Below are 13,174 nucleotides of genomic sequence, written 5' to 3' on the forward strand. Positions count from 1 at the left end.
TCACAACACCTACATCCAACACTAACCCTCAATACAACATTACAACCACAACACTACCACATCATTACACATTACAACACAACATACACTACATGTCCAAAGGTATGTGGACAACCCTTCAAATTAGTGGATTCGGCTATTTCAGCCACACCCGTTGCTTACAGGTGTATAACATCAAGCACACAGCCATGCAGTCTCCATAGACAAACATTGGCAGTAAAATGGCCTTACTGAAGAGCTCAGTGACTTTCAACGTGGCACCGTCATAGGATGCCACCTTTCCAACAAGTCAATTCGTCTGATTTCTGCCATGTTAGAGCTGCCCCGGTCAACTGTAAGTGCGGTTATTGTGAAGCAGAAACGTCTAGGAACAACAACGGCTCAGCCGCGAAGTGGTAGGCCACACAAGCTCACAGAACGGGACCGCCGAGTGCTGAAGCGCGTAGGGCGTAAAAATCGTCTGTCCTCGATTGCAACACTCACTACCGAGTTCCAAACTGCCTCTGGAAGCAACGTCAGCACAATAACTGTTCGTTGGGAGCTTCATGAAATGGGTTTCCATGGCCGAGCAGCCGCACACAAGCCTAAGATCACAATGCGAAATGCCAGGCGTCGGCTGGAGTGGTATAAAGCTCACCGCCATTGGACTCTGGAGCAGTGGAAACGCGTTCCCTGGAGTAATTAATCACGCTTCACCATCTGGCAGTCCGACGGACGAATCTGGGTTTGGCGGATGTCAGGAGAACGCTACCTGCCCCAATGCATAATGCCAACTGTAAAGTTTGGTGGAGGAGGAATAATGGTCTGGGGATGTTTTTCATGGTTCGGGCTAGGCCCCTTAGTTCCAGTGAAGGGAAATCTTAACACTACAGCATAAAATGACATTCTAGACAATTCCTTGCTTCCAACTTAATGGGAACAGTTTGGGGAAGGCCCTTTCCTGTTTCAGCATGACAATGCCCCCGTGCACAAAGTGAGGTCCATACAGAAATGGTTTGTCGAGATCGGTGTGGAAGAACTTGACTGACCTGCACAGAGCCCTGACCTCAACCCCATCAAACACTTTTGGGATAAATTACAACACCGACTGCGAGCCAGGCCTAATCGCCCAACATCAGTGCCCGACCTCACTAATGCTCTTGATGCTGAATGGAAGCAAGTCCCCGCAGCAATGTTCCAACATCTAGTGGAAAGCCTTCCCAGAAGAGTGGAGGCTGTTATAGCAGCAAAGGGGGGACCAACTCCATATTAATGCCCATGATTTTGGAATGAGATGTTCAACGAGCAGGTGTCCACATGTAGTGTATCTCTATCATCTGTCTCTGTTGTGTTTTATATGACATGATATATATGATATGTCTCTGTTGTGTTTTATATGATATGATATGATATATATGATATGTCTCTGTTGTGTTTTATATGATATGATATATATGATATGTCTCTGTTGTGTTTTATATGATATGATATGATATATATGATATGTCTCTGTTGTATTTTATATGATATGATATATATGATATGTCTCTGTTGTGTTTTATATGACATCAAATCAAATCAAATCAAATCAAATTGTATTGGTCACATGCGCCGAATACAACAGGTGCAGACATTACAGTGAAATGCTTACTTACAGCCCTTAACCAACAGTGCATTTATTTTAAACAAAAAAGTAAGAATAAAACAACAACAAAAAAAGTGTTGCGAAAAAAAAAAATACAAAAAATAAAAGAGCAGAAGTAAAATAAAGTGACAGTAGGGAGGCTATATATACAGGGGGGTACCGTTGCAGAGTCAATGTGCGGGGGCACCGGCTAGTTGAGGTAGTTGAGGTAATATGTACATGTGGGTAGAGTTAAAGTGACTATGCATAAATACTTAACAGAGTAGCAGCAGCGTAAAAAGGATGGGGTGGGGGGGCAGTGCAAATAGTCTGGGTAGCCATGATTAGCTGTTCAGGAGTCTTATGGCTTGGGGGTAGAAGCTGTTGAGAAGTCTTTTGGACCTAGACTTGGCACTCCGGTACCGCTTGCCGTGCGGTAGCAGAGAGAACAGTCTATGACTAGGATGGCTGGAGTCTTTGACAATTTTGAGGGCCTTCCTCTGACACCGCCTGGTATAGAGGTCCTGGATGGCAGGAAGCTTTGCCCCAGTGATGTACTGGGCCGTACGCACTACCCTCTGTAGTGCCTTGCGGTCAGAGGCCAAGCAGTTGCCATACCAGGCGGTGATGCAACCAGTCAGGATGCTCTCGATGGTGCAGCTGTAGAATTTTTTGAGGATCTGAGGACCCATGCCAAATCTTTTTAGTCTCCTGAGGGGGAATAGGCTTTGTCGTGCCCTCTTCACGACTGTCTTGGTGTGTTTGGACCATGATAGTTCGTTGGTGATGTGGACACCTAGGAACTTGAAGCTCTCAACCTGTTCCACTACAGCCCCGTCGATGAGAATGGGGGCGTGCTCAGTCCTCTTTTTTTTCCTGTAGTCCACAATCATCTCCTTTGTCTTGGTCACGTTGAGGGAGAGGTTGTTGTCCTGGCACCACACGGCCAGATCTCTGACCTCCTCCCTATAGGCTGTCTCATCGTTGTCGGTGATCAGGCCTACCACTGTTGTGTCGTCGGCAAACTTAATGATGGTGTTGGAGTCGTGCCTGGCCATGCAGTCATGGGTGAACAGAGAGTACAGGAGGGGACTGAGCACGCACCCCTGAGGGGCCCCCGTGTTGAGGATCAGTATGGCAGATGTGTTGTTACCTACCCTTACCACCTGGGGGCGGCCCGTCAGGAAGTCCAGGATCCAGTTGCAGAGGGAGGTGTTTAGTCCCAGGATCCTTAGCTTAGTGATGAGCTTAGAGGGCACTATGGTGTTGAATGCTGAGCTGTAGTCAATGAATAGCATTCTCACGTAGGTGTTCCTCTTGTCCAGGTGGGAAAGGGCAGTGTGGAGTGCGATAGAGATTGCATCATCTGTGGATCTGTTGGGGCGGTATGCAAATTGGAGTGGGTCTAGGGTTTCTGGGATTATGCTGTTGATGTGAGCCATGACCAGTCTTTCAAAGCACTTCATGGCTACAGACGTCAGTGCTACGGGTCGGTAGTCATTTAGGCAGGTTATCTTAGAGTTCTTGGGCACGGGGACTATGGTGGTCTGCTTGAAACATGTTGGTATTACAGACTCAGTCAGGGACATGTTGAAAATGTCAGTGAAGACACTTGCCAGTTGGTCAGCACATGCTCGGAGTACACGTCCTGGTAATCCGTCTGGCCCTGCGGCCTTGTGAATGTTGACCTGCTTAAAAGTCTTACTCACATCGGCTACGGAGAGCGTGATCACATAGTCATCCGGAACAGCTGGTGCTCTCATGCATGCTTCAGTGTTGCTCGCCTCGAAGCGAGCATAGAAGTGGTTTAGCTCGTCTGGTAGGCTTGTGTCACTGGGCAGCTCGCGGCTGTGCTTCCCTTTGTAGTCTGTAATAGTTTTCAAGCCCTGCCACATCCGACGAGCGTCAGAGCCAGTGTAGTATGATTCAATCTTAGACCTGTATTGACTCTTTGCCTGTTTGATGGTTCGTCGGAGGTCATAGCGGGATTTCTTATAAGCGTCCGAGTTAGAGTCCCGTTCCTTGAAAGCGGCAGCTCTACCCTTTAGCTCAGTGCGGATGTTTCCTGTAATCCATGGCTTCTGGTTGGGGTATGTACGTGATATATATGATATGTCTCTGTTGTGTTTTATATGATATGATATATATATATGATATGTCTCTGTTGTGTTTTATATGATATATATATATGATATGTCTGTTGTGTTTTATATGATATGATATATATCATATACATTTACATTTACATTTTAGTCATTTAGCAGACGCTCTTATCCAGAGCGACTTACAGGAGCAATTAGGGTTAAGTGCCTTGCTTAAGGGCACATCGACAGATTTTTCACCTAGTCGGCTCGGGGATTAGAACCAGCGACCTTTCGGTTACTGGCACAACGCTCTTACCCACTAAGCTACCTGCCGCCCCATATGTCTCTGTTGTGTTTTATATGATATGATATATATATATATGATATGTCTCTGTTGTGTTTTTTATGATATGATATATATGATATGTCTCTGTTGTGTTTTATATGACATGATATATATGATATGTCTCTGTTGTGTTTTTTATGATATGATATATATGATATGTCTCTGTTGTGTTTTATATGACATGATATATATGATATGTCTCTGTTGTGTTTTATATGATATGATATATATGATATGTCTCTGTTGTGTTTTATATGATATGATATATATGATATGTCTAACCGTCTCTGTGTTCAGGGGAAGATCAAGCAAATAGGAACCAGCTGCTGTGAGATGTGTGAGTATCATCTACAGGGTGTTTGTGTCCATACCTTGTGTTTGTGTCCGTACCTTGTGTGTGTACTGAGTGTGTGTGTGTGTGTTTGTGTGTGTGTGTCCGTACTGTGTCTATACTGTGTCTGTACTGTGTGTGTGTGTGTGTCTGTACTGTGTGTGTGTGTGTGTGTGTGTGTGTCTGTACTGTGTGTGTCTGTACTGTGTGTGTGTGTGTGTGTGTGTGTGTGTGTGTGTGTGTGTGTGTGTGTGTGTGTGTGTGTGTGTGTGTGTGTGTGTGTCTGTACTGTGTGTGTGTGTGTGTGTGTGTGTGTGTGTGTGTGTGTGTGTCTGTACTGTGTGTGTATGTGTGTGTACTCTGTGTGTATGTGTCTGTACTGTGTGTGTGTGTGTGTGTGTCTGTCCTGTGTGTGTGTGTGTGTCTGTACTGAGTGTGTCTGTACTGTGTGTGTCTGTACTGTGTGTCTGTGTCTGTATGTACTGCGTGTGTGTGTGTCTGTACTGTCTGTGTTTGTGTGTGTGTGTGTGTGTGTGTGTGTGTGTGTGAGTGTGTGTCTGTACTGCGTGTGTGTGTCTGTACTGTGTGTCTGTGTGTGTGTGTCTGTACTGAGTGTGTGTGTCTGTCTGTAGGTACAGAGCCAGAGTGTAGGAAGACAGTGGGAACACTCAACTACATCAAAGTGGACGACTGTCAGTCACAACAGCAGATAGAACTGCACTACTGTGAGGTGAGAAAACTATTTACACCCCAGAATTCTGGGCAACCAATCAGAACGCTTCTATGGAGTTTTCATTGAAAAAATCTATATTTTTTTAAATGGCTAAATAATTTAACTGTGCATCAGGGGTATCTACTTGCAACTTTGATGCCTGACATATTGAGACTGTTGAAGTGTTTTTCAAATCCAAAATGATGCTGTTGCATTGTTTGCTAGCTAGCTGGTTAGCTAGCTCTCATTGAAAACGTTGCTAACGCTAGCTAGCTAGCCATAGTTAACATGACTAATGTTTCCAAATGTTTATTTTTTTTAAATATTTTTTTTATTTCACCTTTATTTAACCAGTTAAGCCAGTTGAGAACAAGTTCTCATTTACAACTGCGACCTGGCCAAGATAAAGCAAAGCAGTGCGATAAAAACAACAACACATAGTTACATATGGGGTAAAACAAAACATAAAGTCAAAAATACAACAAAATATATATACAGTGTGTGCAAATGTAGCAAGTTATGGAGGTAAGGCAATAAATAGGCTATAGTGCAAATAATTACAATTAGTATTAACACTGGAATGATAGATGTGCAAGAGATGATGTGCAAATCGAGATACTGGGGTACAAATGAGCAAAATAAATAACAATATAGGGATGAGGTAGTTGGGGGGGGCTAATTTCTGATGGGCTGTGTACAGGTGCAGTGATCTGTAAGGTGCTCTGACAACTGATGCTTAAAGTTAGTGAGGGAGATAAGTGTCTCCAGCTTCAGATATTTTTGCAATTTGTTCCAGTCATTGGCAGCAGAGAACTGGAAGGAATGGTGGCCAAAGGAGGTGTTGGCTTTGGGGATGACCAGTGAGATATACCTGCTGGAGCGCAGACTACGGGTGGGTGTTGCTATGGTGACCAATGAGCTAAGATAAGGCGGGGATTTGCCTAGCAGTGATTTATAGATGGCCTGGAGCCAGTGGGTTTGGCGACGAATATGTAGTGAGGACCAGCCAACAAGAGCGTACAGGTTACAGTGGTGGGTAGTATATGGGGCTTTGGAGACAAAACGGATGGCACTGTGATAGACTACATCCAATTTGCTGAGGAGGGTGTTGGAGGCTATTATGTAAATGACATCGCCGAAGTCAAGGATCGGTAGGATAGTCCGTTTTACGAGGGCATGTTTGGCAGCATGAGTGAAGGAGGCTTTGTTGCGAAATAGGAAGCCGATTCTAGATTTAACTTTGGATTGGAGATTCTTAATGTGAGTCTGGAACGAGAGTTTACAGTCTAAACAGACACCTAGGTATTTGTAGTTGTCCACATACTCTAGGTCAGACCCGTCGAGAGTAGTGATTCTAGTCGGGTGGGCGGGTGCCAGCAGCATTCGATTGAAGAGCATGCATTTAGTTTTACTAGTGTTTAAGAACAGTTGGAGGCTACTGAAGGAGTGTTGTATGGCATTGAAGCTCGTTTGGAGGTTTGTTAACACAGTGTCCAATGAAGGGCCAGATGTATACAAAATGGTGTCGTCTGCATAGAGGTGGATCTGAGAGTCACCAGCAGCAAGAGCGACATCATTGATATACACAGAGAAAAGAGTCGGCCCAAGAATTGAACCCTGTGGCACCCCCATAGAGACTGCCATGACTCCTGAGTGGCGCAGTGGAAAGGATTGTCCACACATACTGAGCAGCTCATTTACATTTACATCATTTAGTAGATGCTCTCATCCAGAGTGACTTACAAATCGGTGCATTCAACTTATGATAGCCAGTGGGACAACCACTTTTTTTTTTGTTTTCATGGGGGGGTGGGGGATGGGGGGGTAGAAGGATTACTTTTATACTATTCCAGGTATTCCTTAAAGAGGTAGGGTTTCAAGTGTCTCCGGAAGGTGGTCAGTGACTCCGCTGTCCTGGCATCGTGGGGGAGCTTGTTCCACCATTGGGGTGCCAGAGCAGCGAACAGCTTTGACTGGGTTGAGCGGGAACTGTGCTTCCGTAGAGGTAGGTGGGCTAGCAGGCCAGAGGTGGATGAACGTAGTGCCCTTGTTTGGGTGTAGGGTCTGATCAGAGCCTGGAGGTAAGGAGGTGCCATTCCCCTCACAGCTCCGTAGGCAAGCACCATGGTCTTGTAGTATATGCGAGCCTCAACTGGAAGCCAGTGGAGTGTGCGGAGGAGCGGGGTGACATGAGAGAACTTGGGAAGGTTGAACACCAGACGGGCTGCAGCGTTCTGGATAAGTTGTAGGGCTTTAATGGCAAAGGCAGGGAGCCCAGACAACAGCAAGTTGCAGTAATCCAGACGGGAGATGACAAGTGCCTGGATTAGGACCTGTGCCTCTTTCTGTGTAAGGTAGGGTAGTACTCTGCAAATGTTGTAGAGCATGAACCTGCAGGATTGGGTCACATCTTTGATGTTAGCGGAGAACGACAGGGTGTTGTCCAGGGTCACGCCAAGGTTCTTTGCACTCTGGGAGGAGGACACAATGGAGTTGTCAACTGTGATGGCGAGATCATGGAGCGGGCAGTCCTTCCCCGGGAGGAAGAGCAGCTTCGTCTTGCCGAGGTTCAGCTTGAGGTGGTGATCCGACATCCACACTGATATGTCTGCCAGACATCCAGAGATGTGATTCGCTACCTGGTTATCAGAAGGGGGAAAGGAGAAGATTAGTTGTGTGTCATCTGCGTAGCAATGATAGGAGAGGCCATGTGAGGATATGACAGAGCCAAGTGACTTGGTGTATAGCGAGAATAGGAGATGGCCTAGAACTGAGCCCTGGGGGACACCAGTGGTGAGAGCACGTGGTGCGGAGACAGATTCTTGCCACGCCACTTGGTAGGAGCGACCGGTGGAGAGGAGGATCTGCTGGTTCACAGTATCAAAGGCAGCGGATAGGTCTAGAAGGATAAGAGCAGAGGAGAGAGAGTTAGCTTTAGCTGTGCGGAGAGCCTCCTTGACACAGAGAAGAGCAGTCTCAGTTGAATGACAAGTCTTGAAGCCTGACTGGTTTGGATCAAGAAGGTCATTCTGAGAGAGATAGCAGGAGAGTTGGCTAGAGACGGCACGCTCAAGAGTTTTGGAGAGAAAAGAAAGAAGGGATACTGGTCTGTAGTTGTTGACATAGGAGTGATCGAGTGTAGGTTCTTTGAGGAGGGGTGCAATTCTCGCTCTCTTGAAGACGGAAGGGACATGGCCAGTGGTCAAGGATGAGTTGATGAGCGAGGTGAGGTAAGGGAGAAGGTCTCCGGAGATTGTCTGGAGAAGAGAGGAGGGGATAGGGTCAAGCGGGCAGGTTTTCGGGCAGCCGGCCGTCACAAGTCGCAATATTTCATCTGGAGAGAGAGGGGAGAAAGAAGTCAAAGCATAGGGTAGGGCAGTGTGAGCAGGACCAGTGGTGTCATTTGACTTAATAAATGAGGATTGGATGTCATCAACCTTCTTTTCAAAATGGTTGACAAAGTCATCCACAGAGAGGGAGGAGGGAGGGGGAGGAGGAGGAGGATTCAGCAGGGAGGAGAAGGTGGCAAAGAGCTTCCTAGGGTTAGAGGCAGAGGCTTGACATTTAGAGTGGTAGAAAGTGGCTTTAGCAGCGGAAACAGAGGAAGAGAATGTAGAGAGGAGGGAGTGAAAAGATGACAGGTCCGCAGGGAGTCTAGTTTTCCTCCATTTCCGCTCGGCGCCCTCTTCTGTGAGCTCGCAATGAGTCGTCAAGCCACAGAGCAGGAGGGGAGGACCGAGCCGGCCGGGAGGATAGGGGACATAGAGAGTCAAAAGATGCAGAAAGAGAGGAGTGTTGAGGAGACAGAACCAGGAGATTGGAGGGAGAAGGATTTAGCAGAGGGAAGAGATGATAGGATGGAAGAGGAGAGAGTAGCGGGAGAGAGAGAGCGAAGGTTACGACGGCACATTACATCTGAGTAGGGGCAGAGTGAGTAGTGTTGGAGGAGAGCGAGAGAGAAAAGGATGCAAAGTAGTGGTCGGAGACTTGGAGGAGAGCCACGCGGTGTGAAGCGTTTGTATGGCCTGTGCAGAGAGGAGAGAACAGGGATAGACATACACATAGTTGACAGGCTACAGAAAAGGCTACAATAATGCAAAAGAGATCGGAATGAAATTAACTAAACATCTGGGAAAGTGAGAGAGCGGGGCCTCCCTCGCTTACGTTTCACTGAAACACTCAAATAGAACTCTCCAACTTCCACTTTAGAAATTATAATTGTTGTAAACTACAGCGGTTCAATGTTTTCTAGGAACAGACTCCAACTTAGTTTATTCAGCTAGCTAACTTGGTACAGTATTCCTCCGTGAAAACCGCCCAGGGCACCGAATCCTATGATGCCATAGCCAACTAGCATACCAGCCTCCAATAATACGGTTTAGCACCAATACTCGGTTACAACAAACCACCAACAGTGTGTTAACACGCCAAACAGATCATTCGTGTCCGTGTCTAACGTTGTGTAAAGTTTTGGGTTAGTTTTGACAGTTTGAGTGAGTACATTGTCAACTTATTCAGCCAGTTAGTTAGCTAGCTAGAATAGTTAGCATACTAGCTAGCCATTGCTCTCTGCCAACGAACCAACCCCTCCTCCCACGGCACAAAACACACAGCGAGAGCCAAGCTAACGTTAACTAGTCACCCATGTCACGAATTCCCCTTGAACGACTCTGGTTACCAGTATGTAAAAACAAAATAAAAACAAAACAAACAGAAGCATGCTATATGGCAGACCAATGCAAACTCATCTCTCGGTATGTCCAGCCCTTCCATTATCTCAGCCAATCATGGCTAGCGGGAAGGTTCCTGTATTTTTCTGTGGCTAAACCAACTTGGCTCATAATTTATTTTATTTTTTTGTATTTTCCGATGGCATACAAGTTTGTTATTAAGACACATGCAAGTTCACATGTTCCAGAAGGAATTTCTGCCCCAAAACGCATTTTGATAAAAATATATTTTTTAAACGTTCAAATGCCTCTCCTGTGAAGTAGTGATGTGCGACATATGCCTAGCTTCTTGAAACGGGTCACATTTGTTAGCTCCAAAAGTGGTAAGTAGCTTTGACCATAAAAATATAATTTGTATGGCTTTGACTGCATGAGATCCACCCAGTGATTAGACACACTACAAACTTAATTTGACCGTTCAACACAACATACATTATGCTCCTGATCAGCAATGGGTGTCTATGTTTCATTTCATTGTGTATTAAAAGCACAGTTTGAGATCCTTATGAGGGGTTTTCTCCAAATTGGGCTTCCAGGGAAAATGTTGACCGAGGTTGCAACAGTAACGAAAGGGGGTGGGACTTATTGAAGAGTCAATAACCATGTAGCAACCAAAAAAGTGTTAAACAAATTGAAATACACTACCGTTCAAAAGTTTGGGGTCACCTTGCTGACCTTTTAGGCAGAGTTTCAAAGAAAAAGCCATATCTCAGACTGGCCAATAAAAAGAAAAGATTAAGATGGGCAGTCTGAGATATGGCTTTTTCTTTGCAACTCTGCCTAGAAGGTCAGCATTCCGGAGTCGCCTCTTCACTGTTGACATTGACACTGGTGTTTTGCGGGTACAATTTAATGAAGCTGCCAGTTGAGGACCTGTGAGGCGCCTGTTTCTCAAACTAGACACTCTAATGTATTTGTCCTCTTGCTCAGTTGTGCACCGGGGCCTCCCACTCCTCTTTCTATTCTGGTTAGAGCCAGTTTGCGCTGTTCTGTGAAGGGAGTACTACACAGCGTTGTACGAGATCTTCAGTTTCTTGGCAATGTCTCGCATGGAATAGCCTTCATTTCTCAGAACAAGAATAGACAGAAGAAAGTGATTTGTTTCTGGCCATTTTGAGCCTGTAATTGAACCCACAATTGCTGATGCTCCAGATACTCAGTACGGTAGTGTGTATTTTATATTTGAGATTCTTCAAATAGCCACCCTTTGCCTTGATGACAGCTTTGCACACTCTTGGCATTCTCTCAACCAGCTTCACCTGGAATGCTTTTCCAACAGTCTAGAAGGAGTTCCCATATATGCTGAGCACTTGTTGGCTGCTTTTCCTTCACTCTGCGGTCCGACTCATCCCAAACCATCTCTATTTGGTTGAGGTCGGGGGATTGTGGAGGCCAGGTCATCTGATGCAGCACTCCATCACTCTCCTTCTTGATAAAATAGCCCTTACAGATTATGGAGGTGTGTTGGGTCTTTATCCTGTTGAATAACAAATGATAGTCCCACTAAGCCCAAACAGATGGGATGGCGTATTGCTGCAGAATGCTGTGGTAGCCATTCTGGTTAAATAATTTACAGACAGTCTCACCAGCAAAGCACCATAACACCTCCTCCTCCATGCTTTATGGTGGGAGATATACATGCGGCGATAATCCGTTCGCCCTCACCATGTCTCACAAAGACAAGGCGGAAGGAACCAAAAATCTCAAATTTGGATTCCAGACCAAAGGACACATTTCCACTGGTCTAGAGTCCATTGCTCGAGTTTCTTGGCCCAAGCAAGTCTCTTCTTATTATTGGTGTCCTTTAGTAGTGGTTTCTTTGCAGCAATTTGACCATGAAGGCCTGATTCGCACAGTCTCCTCTGAACAGTTGATGTTGAGATGTGTCTGTTACTTGAACTCTGTGAACCATTTATTTGGGCTGCGATTTTTGAGGCTGGTAACTCTAATGAACTTATCCTCTGCAGCAGAGGTAATTCCATTCCTGTGGTGGTCCTCATGAGAGCCAGTTTCATCATAGCGCTTGATGGTTTTTGCCACTGCACTTGAAGAAACTTTCAAAGTTCTAGAAATGTTCCGTAATGACTGACCTTCATGTGTTAAAGTAATGATGGACTGTCTTTTCTCTTTGCTTATTTGAGCTGTTCTTGCCATAATATGGACTTGGTCTTTTACCAAATAGGGCTATCCCCCCACCTCCCACCTTGTCACAACACAATTGATTGCCTCAAACGCATTATGAAGGAAAGACATTCCACAAATTAACTTTTAAGAAGGCACACCTGTTAATTGAAATGCATTCCAGAGGACTACCTAATGAAGCTGGTTGAGAGAATGCCAAGAGTGTGCAAAGCTGCCATCAAGGCTAAGGTTGGCTATTTGAAGAATCTCAAATATCAAATATATTTTGATTTGTTTAGCACTTATTTGGTTACGACATGATTCCATATGTGTTATTTCATAGTTTTGATGTCTTCAATATAGTTTTGTCTTATTCTACAATGTAGAAAATAGTAAAAATAAAGAAAAACCCTTGAATGAGTAGGTGTTCTAAAACGTTTGACCGGTATTTGTTGAAGAGGGTGGGGCTCAAGCTGCATCCCTGTCTCACCCCATGGCCCTGAGGAAAGAAATCTGTGTGTTTATTGCCAATTTTAACTGCACACTTGTTGTTTGTGTACAATGATTTTATAATGTTTTTCCCCCAACAACTCTCTCTCTCTCTCTCTCTCTCTCAGGGGAAGTGTCGTAGTAAGAGTGTGTATTCCCTGGAGACTAACGCTGTGGAGAGGGAGTGTGTGTGTTGTGCTGCCGTGGCGACAGAGCCTCTGAGTGTTCCGCTGCTGTGTTCTAATGGAACCCTGACGCATCACAACGTTCTGTCTGTCACCGCCTGTGACTGTCTGGCCCAGAACTGCACCTAGAGAGAGAATTGAATGAAATTGAGAGAGAAAGTGTGTGTGTGTGTGTGTGTGTGTGTGTGTGAGTGTGTGTGCGCACCCTGATAAACATGTACTCAAATAAACCTAATAAACAATATGAACATTCTCAATATTGGTCTGTCTGTCTTTCCTTTCATTTGTGTGTCTGTCTGTCTGTCTGTCTGTCTGTCTGTCTGTCTGTCTGTCTGTCTGTCTGTCTGTCTGTCTGTCTGTCTGTCTGTCTGTCTGTCTGTCTGTCTGTCTGTCTGTCTGTCTGTCTGTCTGTCTGTCTGTCTGTCTGTCTGTCTGTCTGTCTGTCTGTCTGTCTGTCTGTCTGTCTGTCTGTCTGTCTGTCTGTCTGTCTGTCTGTCTGTCTGTCTGTCTGTCTGTCGTGGAAATGTGTCCTTTGGTCTGATGAGTCCAAATTGGAGATTTTTGATTCCAACC

The 13,174-nt window shown here is 45.4% G+C and overlaps 1 protein-coding gene across 1 annotated transcript in view; it reads left to right on the top strand.

The window, feature by feature from the left end:
• Positions 1 to 12,856, top strand: part of vwf (von Willebrand factor) — a gene marked incomplete at its 5' end in the record, with an annotated part of 137,835 nt that extends 124,979 nt beyond the window's left edge. The window contains 3 exons of the mRNA XM_084168151.1: positions 4,331 to 4,370; positions 4,997 to 5,094; positions 12,545 to 12,856. Of these exons, the coding sequence (XP_084024277.1) occupies positions 4,331 to 4,370; positions 4,997 to 5,094; positions 12,545 to 12,730 (324 nt within the window). The 3' untranslated portion in view covers positions 12,731 to 12,856. The remainder of the gene's footprint in view (positions 1 to 4,330; positions 4,371 to 4,996; positions 5,095 to 12,544) is intronic.
• Between the last annotated feature and the right edge of the window lie 318 nt (positions 12,857 to 13,174).

The sequence above is a fragment of the Coregonus lavaretus genome (genome assembly GCF_964263955.1).
Source record: "Coregonus lavaretus genome assembly, chromosome: 9".
NCBI classification, from domain to species: Eukaryota; Metazoa; Chordata; class Actinopteri; order Salmoniformes; family Salmonidae; genus Coregonus; species Coregonus lavaretus.